We start from the raw sequence: 19,913 nt of genomic DNA, 5'->3' as shown, positions 1-19,913 counted from the left end.
AACTTAAAATTTATAAAAAAAAAAACAATAATAATGCAGGTAATTATATAATAAAATAAAGTACAGTGATGTGTCATAACTGTGATATAAATATTAATTTTAACACTCAGTCTAAGACAAAATATATATCACATGTCAACTTACTTAACAAATACTAATAAATGTGACGCGGTAGGGTCTGACATAATGTACACTTATTGAGAAATTCTCATAATAACTGTTGTATCTCATCTTTTAAGTTAGGTGTCATAAAATTGAATAAAAATCTTTAAATAATAAATTAATATATAGGCAGTTTAAAAATGTCTAATAGTTTAATATGTTATAAAATAAGTACTTTTTATTTTGTTTTCACAAAATTGTTTATTTATGTCATATATTACCTTATTACCTTATTATCTGAAAAATTCGTAAAGTATAAGCATAATTTATCGTGTTTTAAGTTAATGTTATAAGCATGATTAAAGATCTTATCTTTAATCGTGGTAGTAAGTAAAATGTAAAAACAGAATGAGAAAAATAATAAATTTATATAGATTTATTTATATAAATTTATATAGATGATATCGATTTCGATTAAAAAAATAAATAAATATATAAGAAGGATTCGTCCTCGATTTTCCTACAAATCTGCTCCTCACGAATGCAGCCAAGCACGAGTAATCAAATTTGAAGAAACGTTACTTAATTGAAAACAATATTAGATTTTGAACATGGTCAAATTAATTTAAAAAAAAAATCAGACTATAGATACACAGATACATGGTATCAAAGTCATTGGTATTGATCATAATAAGTTCGAAATTGTTTATGTTTATATCACTAACAAAATATGCTGCCGGTATGGTAACAAACAGTTCCCCTAGTTACTTCACCCATCTTGTCAGAAAAATATATAATAATTTTATGTTTAAAACATAGCTCAGTTGCGGTACCTATATTATTGATATCTATGTATGAAACTATTATATTTACAACAGTCAACATTAATTATTATCTGTTGAACATAAATTTAATCTGATGGTAAGTTAAACTTTAATTATGACATAAAATAATAATTAATAATCGAATTCTATTGCATATCGTTCAAGTATAAATACGGCATACGTTCATATAATTAGTAGGTATAGATAGGCACCTATATATAATATACTTAAGTTTCTTAGTCTTAGTAATATTATAAATATTATTATTAGATTAGGAATTTTGATGCTATTCCATTTTTGTTTCTAGTGTTTTAAAACATTGATCGTCCTCAAGTGGATAATGTGTATAAACTGAACTGATAATTTTAATGTTATTATTTTTTTTTCTACAAATTTAACAACATTTTAATGCATTTTCAAGTCTTGGAGCAATTTTTATAAATTTTAATTTTCTTCTATAAAATATTCGTCATTTTATAATTTATTAATTATCATCGATACCACCATTTATATTAATAAAGAACGTAATTTATTGTTAACTGTTGAAATAAAAATCATCATATTATACTGGTTAAGTATAATAAGTAACCAGATAGTGACAATATTTTAAAATATATACTCTTGTTGCATCGGTTGATGTTGAAAGAAGTTTTTTTATCTATAAAAATTCATTGTCCAACCAACAACTTAATTTTGCTTGACAATATTAAACAGCATATTTTATAGTGCAGCAGCAACAAACTTTCTACAAGTAATAGTTAATAATAACCAACAAAAAATGTATTTATAATTGATCAATTAATAAAAATGTATTTTTTCAGATTAAGTAATCTGAGACTACTTAATCTATATTATTAAAATTTTAAGTATTACACTAAAAAAAAAATACAAAAAAAGTATTAATGAATTTTAAATTCAACTTTTTACTTTTAAGCTCTAAAAATTACATTTTCGACGCAATTATAATAGCTTTATTAGCTTTAAAGTCCCATCCCTAATTATTATACATAATTATGCAATTTTCTGACGCCTATGTTTATATAAATTATAATTTATAGTGTTTATACATATATTTATGAGTATGATATATTTAATATTCAAGATTAATTATCGTATGAAATAATGTCCAAATTAGACCATATGATAAAATTATATATTTGTACGTGATATTCATATTTAATATTACAGACGACTCATCACTCACAACGACAACCCCATTATGCGTTACACTACACCTTGGAGAAATTAATTTGAGGTAATGGTGTTAAATGTATAATGATATCTCTATTACACCCGTAACATATGTATATAATATAATATAATTATATACAGTGTAAACCTAACCTATACCCATAGGCCATATTATAAGCTATCGTATATACCTCTCTTGAAATATAAAGTACTCGGAAATTAATTATTTAAATAATTTAAACGGAAATTTTAGTACCTATGTATACAGTTTTATCATACCTATACAGTTTTTAATACATGTTAATATTCATATCATATTAAAATTATTTAATTAATTTAAAATATTTAATAAATATATATATATATATATATATATATATATTTTTGGTCTTAAAGAGTAAAATGCACTAATGTAATAATACAAAATATTTTGTGTTCGGAACTAAAATAAAAATATAAAATTATAACAGTCAGATAACTATAACTATAACTATCTATCTATTAATTTTTATAATACAATAATAGTCAGTGTACAGATCAAAAACCCGTTATTATACTATTTATACTAGAAACATTAAGAAATTGTTTCTAAACAGATGATGGAAGAATTAAAAGAAAATTTTACTTTTAAATCGTTGAGTGAAGAAGAATCGTACAATCAGACAGACAATACAAATGAAAGTGAAAATGTATCCAGTAAATGTGTATTCGCAAGGTAGGTATATATCTGGATATGTGTTAAATGAGTCAAACATAATATGTATTATACTTACCTACATTATGCATTATACATAAATATATATTATATATATATTGGTATGAAGTACCATTCATTAGTTTATAACGATTTTTGTATTTTCGGGAATCGTATATATCGTAATATATGCGTATATCATCATATAGTACCTCATTAGGTACTTTAGTAGGCTTATATTATATATAGTTTAATTTTTGGTATCCTCTTTAAAACTCGACATATTTTTATACTTTTAAGCATCATATTTATCATGTAGTAGTACTACATTATTGGGTACTTGTTACTTGTATTACTTACAATCTACATAAACATAATCACATTTTATATATTATGTAGTCTCTTTATTTTAACTTATAAAATATAATGTACCGTTCGTATATGTATATGTAAACGTCTTACATGTCAATATAAAAACATGTAATTAATAATTACAAGATCAAAAATCGAGTGGAATAAAAAATATATATTATAAAATAATAATAATTAGGTATAATTGTATAAATAGTTAATTTCTGAATAAGTTAGTAAATAATATCCTTTTAATAGGCCAATATGACAATAATGAATTTGGCTTCTTATTATTTTTGGTTTTTTCAAAAAGAGATAAACCAAAATTACAAAAATCGATAATCGTTTGTTTTTATTCAAGAACATTAACTTTTCTAGATGGTTAAAACCAGCAAGTGTAAATGAATTGAAATTTGTGTCCAAAGACGTTTTATTGATACATGTTGAAAAGACGTTAATATTTTATGACACGAATACGCAAAAAGAAGATATCCTCATAGTAGGCAGTAAATCAACTCCAGGGAGCGGTGCTGATGATAATCTATATTTAGAAGGTATTGGATGTTTCGATTGCTGTGAAATAGATTTACTGGCCTTGGCTGAACATCCACCAATATCAAAGGTGGTTATATGTTTATATCCTGCTCTGAAAGTGTTGGCGACTCTTATTGGTAATTATGGAATAAATAATATTTTAATACCTAATAATTGGCTGATATGTTATGATTTTAAAATAAAATATGATATAATACATAACACGAGCACAGTGTGAGGCAACTAAATTAGATGGCCGCGTAGCAAAACCTCGTAAATCGATTTTATCAAATGCTATAATAGGAATGATTTTACAATAACTATATCAATATTTATGATTTATAATATATTTCATCATTTTTTCTTCTTTTCCACTATCTATGATATATTAATATATATTAATATCTTAATTACTTTATTTAATATGCAATTTAATTACCCATGTGAAAAAAAAATTATTTCTACTTATGAGGTTTTGCTACATAGCTATCATAATTATTTAATAAATAAAAATGCGAATTTATGTAACAATATTTCATTTATAAATAAAAAAATCAAAGCTATTCCGACATCCGTAATATGTATATTATGTAAAATAGGAACATTAAACCAATTTATATTTACATTTACATATTATATTGCAGTAATCGTTATTTGGTTTCTAATAGATTTCAAATACATTACAGGGAAATTTCGTCATTTTATATTTATTCGCTATTTCGCCAAATATTTTTGATGTGTTTTAATTTTTTTTTTTTATTGTATATTAGAACGTCAATCGATAATCACCCATAACGTTGAAGCGATTTTTAAAATAATTTTTCAGCTATAACAAATTAATTAATTTAAATAATTGTATAAGCTAATGTAGTCAGTTAGGTAATATGGATTTTGGTTTTTACAAATTGAAAAAAATATATGTGTGTGATGTGGAGTTGCTATATGTAAAAATGACCCATTTTTACCCGTATTACACTATGATTTATTATGTCAACTTTTATGATTTTGAAAAAAAAAATATTTTTACAGTTTGAAAAGTATTTATACTTAAAAAAAATATTAAAGCTACTGCGACGAAAAAAATGTTTTTGACAAAGTATAACTACACTTAGCTGTAGAAGAAAATGCTGCAAACTTAATAAACGATTTTATTTTTTTACAAAAATTAACTGATGAAATTATTTTTATGGTTTTGATAGAGCAGTATATTGTATGCAAGCTAAACAATATTTATGTTGAAGAGGATTTTAACGGATTTCAGATAGTAGCTGCTCTTCACCATACAAGTCTATACTGTTTCTGAGGTTGGAATATTTAATCGGCTTGCGTGATTACCCGACATTCGATCTGATCGTGTGGGCGTGGAGAATTGGAGAAAAACTGTTGGTTGTCGACACCGGATTCATTCAGCCGAACCAATATCTAAAGTAAAAGCACGCTCCGTCTGCTTGGTGTGCCAAGTGCCGCGAGCATAATAAACAATATATATATATATATACTACCCAACACTGATTGGTTTTCTCTCGTATAATGATAATAATAATAATAATAATAATAATAATAATAGTGTGGCAATATTATCATAGAGTTTTAGTCTTTGGGATAACATATTACACTACAAACATAGAAAATATATTATTCACTTGAAATTATTGCAAAAATATGATAAATTAATACAATTAAATACTTATATTTATTTTCCGTTCAAGCAAAAAATAAAATATGCTATAAAAATAAAAATATCAATACCAGTTAGGTACTATATTGTGTTCTTTTTGCTTCAAGATTGACGCACAGCTAGGTGATATATCTTTAGTCGGTGTATTTCTATAGAAAATATCTAAATTTGATTTTTATTATTCGTAAAAATATTATGGAATGATAGGGTTTCACACATTTATCTGCACAACTCAAAAATTACTTATTTTTTATTACAGAAAGTGTATTTATTTTTAAACATTACCTAATTTTGACCTATTTAGTATAATAACTATTATAATGTAGAAAATGATCTTATTTACGCCGTACCACTGTCATAATATTTGTGTTTTTAAATATTTGTGATATTGAACGCCTATACTTAAATAGACATCTTATTTATGGTTTCACGATGTATGTAAAGGTAAATCATTCGTATATTTAATAAAGTAATAAAGAGCAAAAAAATGTATTTTATCAAATTTCGGATATGTATAATATGGATTGTATATATAATATAGTCTAACATGATTATTTTTAAATATTAGATTTTTCGGCATTTGAAAACTTGTAACACAAAAATATATATGCAATGAATAATATACGATACAAGATGCAAATGTATGAAATGTTGCACAAACACTTTCTGGTTTTTATTTCGTCGTACAATATGTATATCGCTATGGAAATATTATTTTCACAATAAATAAAAATTGAGTTTAAATATTCCATACTCAATAACATGGTATTGGATTGTTGATAAAAAAGATATAATAAAAGTTGCCATAATAATCTGTATGGTTTTACTTGTATGATAGTATGATGATAATGATATTATAGTACCTTTTCGAAATGTATCTAAAGTACAAACAAATACTATACATTAAATGTTGTATGTAAATTTGTATTTTATTTGGAGCGTTCATCAATTAATTTAAAAAAAAATATTCCTTACAAAATATGTAAAGCTCTAATTATGATCAGTGTAATTATTATCGTTATTACTTATTACCTAGGTACTATTTTCCAAATAATAAAAACAAAATATTAGAGAGTTAGATTATAGTTAGAGTATTATAGATTACGTTGTTTGATAGATATTTTAATATCACAAAAACAGTAAACAATAAAGTAATGTTAATTTAAATAATATATGCATGCACAACTTTACATTAATTTTGTATCGCAAATGCAGTTGTCATTTGGAAACTTGATCAAAATTAAAATAATAAGTACCAATTTGTTAAAACCTTTTAAGATTTAGAATTTTTTTCAAACTTAAAATACATCGATTTTAAAACTTAGGACCAAAATGGTTATATTTATTATTTATTTAAACCATTGATTAAAAGTTCTGTTTGCAATAAATATACCCTTTTTTAATTTTTATGTTTTTATATGTATATATTTAGTCAGGTGGTACTACCGAGTATCTTCTTACTATAAAAAATGTTCAGTTATTTTAAACTGTTATAAAAATTACTTATTATACAAACATTAACATGTATGGATTGTAATTACGCTTTTTAATAAAAAAAAAAAATTGTTTGTTAACTAATTCATGATTCCATTCGTGTAATATTTTAAAGCTTTTAAAATTATGTAGTACAGACCCTACCATTATTATACGCATACGCGTTTATCTAAACGTGTTTTAATCGTTTATATTGTTATATCGTTATAATAAGTTGTCCTAATTTATGAACATCCATTATAATAATATCCACGATTATAATATGTATATATATAATTTACACGCACATGGGGACATCCCCTAAAAAAAAAAAAAATAAAAATGTAATAATCGAGTATATTACTGGTCCTCTTCCCAATTCGACAAATTTCTGGGTAAGTGTACGTGAAGTATACCTATATATTTTATATAATATATGAATCTATTTTGAAATCGATTCATCTATACGCGCGTAATAGAATACAATATAATATATATAATAATATATTTATATGTCATATTACACGCAGTTTGTCAGCGATTACCGCGGCGGCGGGCCGAAACGACGTGTACCTGAGCCAGACGGAACACGACGTTGGTTGTAAGCTCCAGCTGTGGACGTTGTTCGTGAGCTGTAAGACAGTGTACGCGGAGAGGACTCGGGTGGAGTTGCCCTCGGACGCCTCGCCATCGGGTTGTTGGACACCGTATGGATGGTACGTGTTCTGCGACTCGTTGGCGAACGTCTACCGAGTGCAGCCTGGCGCACCGGAACCGGAAACGGTCGTGGCGACGACGGCGGATCCGATCTCGGCGAAACGCGGAAACGGAGGCGGTCCGGGTGCGTTGGTGTGCCCCAGCAAACAGGGTTTCGTTTTGTACGCGGTCAACCAAGACAACCGTCTAACGGTGATTATTATTATTATTATTGAGATGGTTATTTCTATGAATGTATACGCGTGGTATAATGCGTGTGTCACGTGTAAAAAGAGAGCTTTGCGACTTGTGATAGTTTTATTTATAACTTTCTAATGACTGAGACGTTATTATTGTCGTAGCTCGATTGTGGCCGACGGCCGTACAAGAGATGTGGACAACCATATTATATTTTGCGATGTGTGAGATAGTAATCGAAACGAAATAATAAATAACCCGATCGTGTCACAACACGTCGATATATTATATATTTATATGTATACAAAACTGTTATTGAACTTTATAAATGATATATTATACGCTAACAGCTGTCATTTAACACAACGGTGGTGGTGAAAATACAGTATTTATGTCTATAAGTCTACATTATAAAATCTGAGATAATAACTAGTGAAATAGAGGAGTTTTAATATACTATAGCTATTTAAATTATTTTTTCTATATTAAAGGCTGGGCTGTGGGAGAATCGAAAAACAATATGTTGTCTTCAACTTATTATTACTATTCATTTATTTAACTAGCGACAAATTAAGTTAAACGGTTTCGTAATCCGCCCTAAATGTCAGTTTCTAAAAACTAGAGTAATATAATGAATTGAGTAATCTATGTAAACGTATTCATTCAAAATTAATTATTATTTATGTATGTATTAGGATTTTCATATGTTTAATAACAAAATATAATTACCTCAATACACATTACAATATGAAACAAATTTATAAGCAAAATTGAATTGAAAATATAAAAGAACCAAATATCTAGGCAATAAAAAAATATTACATTTTGAGTTCGTAAAAATAATAACTAATAAAAGCCCATCAATTACCAACCATCTGCAGTATTTTATTATTTATAATTTATTGGCATAAGTATTATAGGTATACCACCATGAATAGTAGGTAATTTATTACCATTATAACAATAAATAATACGTGTTATTATAAAAACATAGATGTTCTTGTTACCTATATATGAAATTAATGTAATTATTTGCAAATATATATTATAATTTGTTTGTTTTATATTTAAGCTAATTGATGGCTTTATTTTTGATATTTTATATGCTATTATTAGTTATTATTGTCGTGACACAATTAAATTGCGAGTTATGCGAATAGTGCAGATAGGCTCAGATGCTTATTTAGCTACTTTGGTCTGAAATCAGATATATTTGTTCCCGTGACGAGAAATACAAAAAATTACGTCATTGATGTATATAAAAAACAGTCAATTTGAAAAAAACTTGTAATAATAATGAAATATGTAACATCATTATATGCCGTAATATAACATAAAAAAACCTTACGATATTTTCTAAAGATTTAATCACTAGATTGCGTGCTTCAATGATGAAAGATTTTTTAACCGTCTATATACTATTTACGTATACTATAAATATATTGTATTATGATATTATTGTTAAACATATACGAGTATTATGATAAAATATGTCGAGTTGCAAGGGATGACCTCTTGGGGAATTTCGTATATTTTTTTGTATAATAATATTACTGTTGCCGAATTGCGTTTTTTGTTAATTTATATTATATTCAATATAATGTATATAATATATTAAAATACTAGCTGATTCTGCACAGCTGCCCGTAACAAATTAAATGCCGCAGGTTTATTTCTTTTTAAACTCCATTAAATGTAATCTGGACAGATTTTTAATGTAGTTATTTGGGTTGCTTTGATCAAGTATAAAACACAAATCAAAAATTATGTCTTTTTCATGAGCCAACAAATATCTGTGCGATTTTTGTTTTATAATACAAAATTAAAAAATTTGACTCACACACACACACACACAAACACATACAACCTTGTGTACAAATAATCAAAAATATAAAAATAAAAAATAATTTTTACACCAGCGTATACTGTAAACCTGTTATTGGGGTATGTGTATAATGTGACAACCCTCACTGACCGTACACTATCACTAAAATTACTTTATTTTATAATTATATTATTCATATAATATGAGAAATTCATATCAAAACATCATTAATCATAATATTATAAATTAAAGTGTTGAGTTAATTTAAATATTGCGTTGAATTTAAAAATAGGTATTCCAAACCTATAGTGGATTATCGGAAATATATCACTGATTATGCGCGCAGTATATACAAAGCAGCACTTTTATATTATGCACATTATTTTCCAATATACAATTACACTCGTCACTCAATATAGGTATGCCTCAGTGATTATAATGTAATTATGATAGAAAATCTACCTTAAAAAAATCTATTATACATTGTGTACAACCCCACAGTGCTTCAAGGACACCAGGGGCATTTTTACAAAAATATGGACAATAGTCGTTGATTACATATTGCAGTGTATGACAGCTGTAAAAAATGACGTTTACGGATGGTCGGACGAGGTAGAAAACATAATATTATGATATAATATCATACGCACCTAAACAGTTTCGGATAAGTCAATAAACATTTATTTTTAATCCTGCAGGGAACTCTGTTACGACTAACACAGAAAAAACAACAAATATTGAAAGTGTACGGATTAAAAATCAAGTATTTTACTTTTATCAAACCAACAGACGAAATGGTGGCCACCATAAACCATGCAAACACTTTGCAAGTGTGGGATGCTTCGACTGGAGAATTTGTGAACATTTTTAATATCCATTAAAGTAGGGTAGCATTCTATTATTGTCTTTTGTTGTTTTACAGAAAAGCAAGATGAAACTAAATGGGACTGCAACGGATTTGTGTAGTAATCCATTTTACCACTATATTGCCATTACGTTTAAAAACGGTAAAATGGAATTGCTAAGAACTGTTCCCAAAGTAAACAAAATAGAGTGCATTGCAAAAATAGTACTATGTGATGAAGACTTATCTTCGATAAAATTTTTCTCTGACGGAAACATTTGTAATGTCACTAGTTTTCCCACAGGTCGATTCTATTATATAAGTGTGAGTAAATATAAATAAATTTAATATTATAATTATATATAATGTCATTTAATTATTTTATTGAAAATTAATCCTTATTAAAAACGTATGATATACAATTTTAAACTATTAATTAACACTTATCATTATTGTCTTTATGTGCATTAAATGATGTTATGGAATAATAATAAAATAATTTAATATTTTAATATTTAATTGTAAAATTGAAATATCCATTAGATTACATTAGGACAGAAATGTGCAGTATTAAGAAAACATCAGTTGGGGAAACATGTAATTGACATTGATATAGTCGATAATAAAAAATCATCGTTTTTGACAGTTTTATATTCAGATCTGAATAACGATGAAAATGCAGGGAATAATATTTTAATATTTGATATACTTTTTAATATAGTTTTTAAATTAAATGATATACAAAATTATTATACGTCAATATTTAAATGGAGTTCATATAGTATTCCCAGTGCACTAAACATTGCTTTTACTGTCTTGCATTCTAAAAGTATTCATTTGATGACTATAGATATCGTAAAGGTATATGATTCAATATTTACTTAACCTTTTTATTATTTATTATGATATATTATGTTAACGTTTAAGGAAAACATGTTGAACTTACAAACTATACCATTAGACCATCAATTAAAATGTATTAAGACATATACGAACGGAAATCATTCTATTACATTTAGTCCGGATGGTTCATATAATATTTATGAATTTGACGATGATGGTCAGTGGAAAAAAATGATTATGGTAAACTGTAGTCATTGGCAAAGTGGAGGATTGATTGCTGCTCAAATCGATGACAATGCTAATAACATACTAACACTAAGTTATCAAGGAAACTTTATTTGTACAAGCATTAAGTAAATTGTACAATAAAAACTATTTAAATAAAATATTTTGACTAAAATAATATTTCTTATTTACAAATTTTAGAGGCACATTAAATCGTAATAGAAGGATTGATAATACAAATTTTCAAATTATTGAGGATAATTTTGAAACAAAAGGAATCGGTTTTGAGAATGGGCCAGAATGTTAGTTTATTATTGTTAGCTATTATAAAATATGGAAACATCATAATTTATTGACTGAACTTCACTATTTTTCAGCTCCAAAACGAATGACATGGGAAATGATTAACCAACAAAATAAATTAAATGAAACTATAGTGGCTTATAGTAATCAAAAACAACAAATTATACAACATTTTGAAAAAATAAAAACAGAAGTAATAATAACAAAATATAATTTATTAAAACAATAATAATAATAAATACAAATTATAATAGAATAAAATAATCATAATATTTAACTTCAGTTTATTATGTACCTATTCAATGGTTTATTTATGTATTTTGAATTTTAGCTTCAACATTTGTTAGAAACTAATGTCAATGGACCGGAAGACATAAAAATAGATATAGAAGAATTCGATTTAAATGTAGATTATAGACTAAATTTCAGAGAAAAGTGTAAACTTGAACGTAAAGAGTACGAAGTTAAAATTCTTAGTGACATAAACAAGTTTAAAATGGAAACTGAAAATATTATTAAGGAAAAATGGGAAACACTTTTTATTAAACCGAAATCTATATATGTACGTATGACGTATTAAAATCATAAAAAAAACTAATTTTAAATTTAATTTTAGTGTTTAAAAAATATATATAAAGTAGACAACTTTCCAATAAGTATAATAGACCAAGACATTATCAAAAAAGCAAATAAAATCATTGAAAAAAGAATATTAATCGGAGATATGTCAGAACAAATATCTAGCATAGAAGATACACTTTCCAAGTAAGAAGTACCTATAAATACATTTTATGCGAATTCCAAAAACATTTTTTTTTTCTAGAAATGATTTTGAGATATTAGACGTTGAATCGAATTTATTGGAATCCGATGACAAACAAAGTAATGATTTATCAATGACGGGTTCAATCAGTTATGAATTTATAGAAACTATCGGCACTCTAAATTCTCAGTACAATTATCATAAATTAGAAATGGCTGAAGATGAAATAATTTTACTTAAAGTATGTAAATAATAAAAATATTTATGTATATTGAGAAATTGTTTTGACCTACTTGTTCATTTTTATTTAATAACCTGTTTTACTTATTTACTATTATATACTTTTATTAGCTTATGGTTAACAAATTAAAGCATAAATTTAATCAACTATTTGATGATTTATTTACGGAAAAACAACGGCAACTGGATAATTTGAAAGAATATAATGAAAGATTACGTGTAATTGAAACTGAGTTGAGATTGGCATGCAAAAGTATTAAAACTAAAAAGACTAGTAAAATATTGAATATACAGTTGAGATTCCTATTAATTTTGTTTAGTTGAACCTACCGAACCATTACCTATAGATTATGAATGGAATAAATATGAAAAAATCGAAGAACTTTTACACGTCAATGACAATGAAGTTCCTGTAGAACTGTATCGTAATAATATATTATCTAGTAAAGAAATGTCGAAAGATGTGAATTCAAGCACAGAAAAAATAAACAATGAATCAGTAAATCTTAACAACTATAGACAGCGAGCACTGGTTTTTATGATGGATGGTGTGCTGGAGAAAAGGTGGGAAGATGAATTGAAAAAAGACGTGCCAAAACCGCAATGCATAATGGTGTGTGAGGGTATATTTTAAAATTTATTTGGATTTAGGATGACAATCGCTTCGGTGACACTTTTTATATTTACAAACTAGTTGGCGTACATTTATAATTAACATCTCCAAACTAGTATTTAATATATATATATTTTTTATAAAAGACATTTGTAATCTATACACTTTTATAGTAGGTAATAGGTATACAGTAATACTGTGCCGTGTCTAATGTGGAGCAAAGGGGGCAATTGCCCCCGGCGTCTTTAACTCTTAATCTGGCGCTGTACAGTATAAACAATTTAATATAATATGTAAATACGTTGACAACTAGTGTATTGAGACTACTTCTATTAACATAGTACAAGTATTTTAAATAAAATGCAATATATGATTACAATTTAATTATTACAATCGTAATGATAAAAAATTATTAATTTCTGATCAATAGAAATTAATTTTTTGTACGTACGTATATATTAAATATTAAATTTCTTTACAATTAATTATTTAAATCTTTTCCAAGTTATTATTAATTTTTACAACTTATTGAAATTTAATAAAACAATTTTTTTTTGTTTTATTTCATTATATAACATATTAACATGATGAAAATTTATTTTCACTATAAAAATTGAAATTTATATGGGAGTGGTGTTAAAAAAAATAATGAACACTGGAAATTTTGTAGGATAATGCTGCATTTGTCACTGATTTATTTTGTTAACAGTTAAATAAAAATCCTGAGGATTTTACAAAAGATGATTTAAAGGCTATAGATGAATACAAAAAATTAACTTTGACTTTGAACGACGAAAGAATAAAATACAAAAATATTCTCGAAGAAGAAAAGATAAAAATCCATCATCACATTGCACAGATTATAGAAAAATTTGACCATAATGTATTTATGCTGTTTCAATTGAGGTTGAAGTACAATTCAGCCATCGATCAAGAAAATTTGAAAATGCTTAGGCTTTCAAAAATGTTAAGTGACAGTGATCAACGAAAACATCAAATTAAACAACACGAGTAGGTACATAAATTGGTTTTATTGTTTTAAAAATATTTTATCAAATTTTTAAATTTTCAAATTGACGTATGCAGTGAAAAAATTTTGGAATTAAGAGAAACTATTACGGGGATTGAACAAGTTATTACGGAAACAAATAAAAAAATAGCAAAATCTGAACCAAATTCTTTGCTTAATACTATAGAAACGTTGAATCACAAAAACAACATTCTTAATAAACGTTTTAAATCTGAGTTTCCATCTAAACTCATTTATGAACAAGCATTAATAGCATACAAGTAAAATCAAGTGAAATATAAACTATTTTAAAATATTTTAAAATTAATTTTAATTTGTAGCCGGAGACCTAAAATACAAGGTAATACAAACTATTCGTCAATACTCGGCTACCAGTTTGTCAACACTATATTGGACCCAACTGACGATAAACTTCAACTTTTGACCTCGGAGTTTGTTAAATACTTAGATACACTTAGAGTATACGACGATTATAAATATGTAGATGATTATAAGCTGAATATGGACAAAGAAACTTGGCATAAGGTTTGCAATTTTAGACGTATGAAAATTGAATCAGAATTTAAGATCAGTACTTATCAAAAAGACACAACAGATAAGGATAACTTGTTGGATAGTTTAAAGCGCAATAAAGAAGACAAGGAAGTAATGATTGAAAAATTAAAAATGTCCATCATCAAATTGGAAAATCAAGATTTGTATTATGAGGATAATCCTGAGGTAAAAATAGTAGGTACTTTTAGTGGTGAATATAAAACAAAGATGTATTCGTTTTTAATTTAAACTTTAGATTCAATTAGTAGTGACACAGGGGAACATTGAAATTGTATTAACAGGACATTTCAGTGATTTCGAAAACACTACACTTATTTCTAAAAATACTATTGATGAAGTGAATGCCGAAATAAAAGTAAACGATTTTGAATATATTATTTATATAAACTATATTATATTAAATAACATTTATAAAACGTAATATTTTTTTTAAATTATTAATTTTATTACTAACTATAAGATTTAATCTTACTTTTGTTCTATACTCATCTATAATAACTAAATAATCCTAATTTTTCCAAATAAAATATATTAATATATGAACAATGTTAATATATTAAAACAATTAAAATGTTAAAATATTAATTATTATAAAATCTAAAATTTTTAGAAAATGGGCTATACTAAAATTGATGCTTTATCTAATTTATTGAAGTTCAAACGTAAATGTCGATTTTTAAAATGGGAACACGATATTTTAAAAAAACACAAAATTCCATTGTATAAATTTCGTTTTGATCTTATAACATCAATGAAAATAACCGAAAATGTGCTAAACTATTTGAAGTTTAAGATGAAAGGAATAAATAATGCAGAACAAGCTGAACAAAACGTGGACAAAGAGCTAGCAGCAATTAAATTTGTAAGATATTTATGATACGATTTCAATAGATTTACATATTTTATAATAATTAATAAGTATGTACACTATGCATTTTGTAGGTGTTAAGTAGTATTAATGTAATATGAATAATATAAATCAAACGTAATAATATTTAGGTACCTACACTGAGTATTTTATTGTGAACAAGGTAAAATATAATTTCAATGATCATAATAAATACATAAAGTGTATTAATGATAAAATTCAAATCAATTGTAATATTTAATACTAAGTAGCTAGTCAAAAAACAAATATATTGTATTTATTATATAGTATTATAAAAAAAGGTGAAATTCAATAGTATATATGAAAAAATGTACTGTTTTTTAGACTTATACAAAACAGAAAGAAAAGTTAAATGAAAAATTAAATGAAATGTTCAAAACAGTAAGAGATACTAAGAATAAAAATAAAAAGGCCGATGAAGACATTGACCAAATGACGTGTGAACTAACTGAACTAAAGTGCCTCATCGATTACGGTTTAAACGATAAACTGATACGTCACAGTAGTGAAAAGTAAATAGACTGTACTTTTGGTTACACCATAATTAATATAAAATCATTAAATTAATAATTAAGATTAAATATATTTAAATGCAAATGCTCAACGAATATTTAATTATACATATAAGTATATAAAAATTCGAATTTTTAAATATAAATAATATAGCCCTCAAAATAGTAATAGTGACATTAATATTAGGTAGTATACATAACATATGTTTTGTTTTAGGATGAAAAATATAATGAAATTTACACAAATCAATACCAAAGTACTAGAATTGCACAAAGAAATTGAAGCATTACAGATAGAATTGGAATTACTGCTCCTCAAAACTTTTCCAACTCTGTATACTAATTTTTCAAAAAACACTAAAATAATCAAATAATATAATTTTATAAGCCTAAATATTATGCTAAAATTTAAAATTATATATTTATTATAAATATTATATATATATATATTATAAATATATAATGGACTATAAACATTATAGTATATTTTAAAATAAATATAGAATAAATTAAAGATTACATTTTTAAAAGTTAATAGGTAGAAAAAATAGTATAAATACGTACATCTTATCACTTAAAATATTATATAATATTAATCAGGTTTGGATAGTAAAAATCAGAAGAGTGTCGTATATAGGTATAATCGTTGAACTTGGCGCAAGAAAATGTTATAATACTTTAATGAACTTAAGAGTTATAAACATACAATTACGTGAGATAAATGAGCAAAATATCTCAATTTATAATATTAAGTACATGCATTTCTGCTATATTCTTTCAGCGAATTTATGCGGATGTAGATAGATACAAAATCTTATTAATACTAATTATCTCTTACTAGTTATTTTACATATTACATTTAGTAGGTAGCTATATTCGATTACATTTTTGAAATTTCATAACATCTACAAAATTACATGCTTTTCTTCGATATAATTTTTCGCATACATTTTGGCGTGAATCAAAAACTATTTTTCCGAAAACACAAATTAGAAAATGTAAGTTATACGGTTTTCAAAATTTAAATACATATTTTTACTTATTAATTATATTAGTATATAAAGTTATTTTTTCTAGTATAACTTAAGCCAACGTGATGCGCTTCTCAATAAAATGTAGAATTTTTTAAATGAATAAAAATATATTTAAAACGTCTATATATCATACTAATAATGCTTGTCAACCCTCATCAACAAATACTAAAAAACGGAGTTATTTTAAGATATACGAGACTCCTTGTCACTAATCATCTTGTCTAAACTGCAAAACAATAATTATAAAAAATTAAATAATATTCTTATTCTATACCGTAAAAACGGATTTGCAGTCTTTTCTTTTAAATATAATATTTTAAAAACTATAAGTACACTCGTGTTTTTCTACGAGCATTAAAAAAAAAAAATTAAAAATACAAAGTCTGCGGTGCTCACGTTTCAATAAACTACCACACCAATGTAATATCAAGTATTAAAAAACACCGACATGATATTCATAAAAGCACTTGAACCCAACGCGAGTTCAGTATAATATGCGACAACTCAATTGCCATGCAGACCCAAAGGTTATATAGGTACTAACCAATGCAGACATGCAATATAATAATATATGTTGAATGACGAAATTAAAACTTTTATAATATACTTACTAGAATAATTATAACGAAATAACATCGTTAAATGAAGTATTAATAGGTAGGTACTATAACTATCGTTGAAAATTAAAAAAAAAAACTTTTTAATATTATAATTGAAATATTGAATATTATATTATAAACCACTACATACATTTTTATTTAAAAGAACAAAAAGTCAAACAATATATTTTAAAGCAGTGGTGATTGTATAAGGCGACCATAAATAAATAGTTTTTACTTTATTTAAATTAACATAATGAGTATTTTCGACGTATTATTGTGTTATTTAAGAATATTATAAGACACAGTGACCCATTCTATACAGTAAAATAGGTATTCATTTTTTTAAATCTAATTATATTTATAAAACAAATAACATTTATTTGAGGTTCTTATTCTCTTATTTTCTTTTCAGATTTTAAAACGCAATAATCCATCATGTAACTTTTTGCTACCAGAATGTTTGATCTATGTACATATTTAAATTCCACTTAGTTAACGCATTCGTTTGCACACTTTGTTTTTGATTTGTTTATTTTGCGTATTAAAATAAGTACTAACGCTCAAAATGGTACCAAGTCGGTGCCACATAAATTACCGAAACAGTGAACACATTAGACATGATAAATGATAGTAATATTTTGACTTTTAAAATAGTTGTATTCACTATACAGTATTATAAACATATTCATGTTTATTTCTGAAAATAATTGTTATACTGACGTACTGTAATATTATAAGTAGGTATTTCGATTCTTATTAGATATTCGTCTTACATGATTCAGATTCCAGGAATATAAAATTTGTAACAAAATACTTTGCCATAAACTAAGTCCAGTTAGGGGAAATTGGCAAGTATGAAAAATGTAAAAACACTACGTATGCTATAATTTTCCAAATAGCATAATAAGAAGAATATTGGCGTAAGTGGCTTATTACAGAATTATTTCATTTATTTGATACAACTATTTATTTATTTTTATTTTCATTTTTAAGGCATCAATTGCGTGGTTATTAGCTGTTATTACATTATTTACATTGGAAATGGGTATCATTACATTATGTGTCGGTGGCTCGTGATATTAAAAATAGGTGGCGCACAAAATAATAATTAACAAGCATTGACTATGATATAACACGTTTTTACTGTTTTAAATTAATATATCTTATTAATGTGTAAATCATTTAATTATATTACTATATTATTATTTAGTTATTAAATTAATAACCTAATTATAATTTTTAAAAAAAGGTTGAAAAACCTCAAAATTAACGTAGATAACGTGTATTTTAAAAATCGGTTCGCAGTTTAAACTGCGCACCAAGTTGCATTGTATTTCGCGATCCCTTCACTCATCGTCATCAACCATACGTATTTTATACTGACGTGCTGTGCTGTCAAAGCATTGCGCATCAATTGGTGTGCGCATATTATATAACTCATTTTAATTAAGGAGCAATAATATGGTCTAGACATTTAGTAATACTTTACTGAAAAATATTTTTGAATAATTTTTTTTTTAGCACCCCGATAATTTTAATGAACGGTTTATAAAGATTAATTTCTAAAAAAATAAAAATATTATTTTGATAACATGGCATGCGGTGCGCTTGCACCTGCGCACCTACGTACGAGCCGCCACTTATATTGCATTAAATTATATTAAATTACTATTATACATACTGACATACTGTACATTGTTTTCTTATAGATAATATTATTAAATTAGATAACCAAGCTCAGTTTTGTTGATAAAATTCATTACTCGGGAATTAATGGAAGTATCTCATATGGGTATTCGGTGTTCCTGTTTGATGGGTATTTTATTGAACTGGTGGCATTCTAGGAGTATGTGCTTGACCATAATGAGTGTTCCGTGAGTAGACTATGAGATTG

The 19,913-nt window shown here is 25.6% G+C and overlaps 1 protein-coding gene across 2 annotated transcripts; it reads left to right on the top strand.

Annotated features, from left to right (window-relative positions):
• Positions 1 to 2,113: 2,113 nt before the first annotated feature.
• On the top strand, positions 2,114 to 16,764 carry LOC132918300 (cilia- and flagella-associated protein 43). 2 transcript variants are annotated; one of them, XM_060979464.1, is made up of 24 exons: positions 2,114 to 2,181; positions 2,714 to 2,832; positions 3,541 to 3,833; positions 4,958 to 5,123; positions 7,378 to 7,756; positions 10,068 to 10,178; positions 10,265 to 10,423; positions 10,489 to 10,734; positions 10,954 to 11,271; positions 11,338 to 11,606; positions 11,680 to 11,780; positions 11,856 to 11,974; positions 12,113 to 12,343; positions 12,398 to 12,546; positions 12,605 to 12,785; positions 12,896 to 13,037; positions 13,105 to 13,397; positions 14,107 to 14,408; positions 14,484 to 14,687; positions 14,748 to 15,147; positions 15,218 to 15,337; positions 15,593 to 15,844; positions 16,196 to 16,383; positions 16,601 to 16,764. In XM_060979464.1, exons 2-24 carry the CDS (start codon positions 2,714 to 2,716, stop codon positions 16,755 to 16,757), a joined length of 4,899 nt encoding a protein of 1,632 aa, XP_060835447.1. In that variant the 5' UTR covers positions 2,114 to 2,181; the 3' UTR covers positions 16,758 to 16,764. The 2 variants fall into 2 exon arrangements, with proteins under 2 accessions (XP_060835447.1, XP_060835448.1); XM_060979465.1 differs by lacking the exon at positions 16,601 to 16,764 and having other exon boundaries at positions 16,196 to 16,387.
• The last annotated feature ends 3,149 nt before the right edge of the window (positions 16,765 to 19,913 follow it).

Source organism: Rhopalosiphum padi, chromosome 1 (assembly GCF_020882245.1).
Source record: "Rhopalosiphum padi isolate XX-2018 chromosome 1, ASM2088224v1, whole genome shotgun sequence".
In the NCBI taxonomy this organism is placed as follows: domain Eukaryota; kingdom Metazoa; phylum Arthropoda; class Insecta; order Hemiptera; family Aphididae; genus Rhopalosiphum; species Rhopalosiphum padi.
Note: the sequence above shows the minus strand (reverse complement) of the source record. Positions and strands in the feature narration are given on the sequence as shown.

Excerpts from the sequence above, each read along its gene's own strand:
- LOC132918300 (XM_060979464.1), top strand. The coding sequence starts at position 2,714 with ATGATGGAAGAATTAAAAGAAAATTTTACTTTTAAATCGTTGAGTGAA. Across the intron at positions 12,786-12,895 it reads ATGAAATAATTTTACTTAAA|CTTATGGTTAACAAATTAAA; the intron begins GTATGTAAATAA and ends TACTTTTATTAG. Across the intron at positions 13,038-13,104 it reads GTTGAGATTGGCATGCAAAA|TTGAACCTACCGAACCATTA; the intron begins GTATTAAAACTA and ends AATTTTGTTTAG.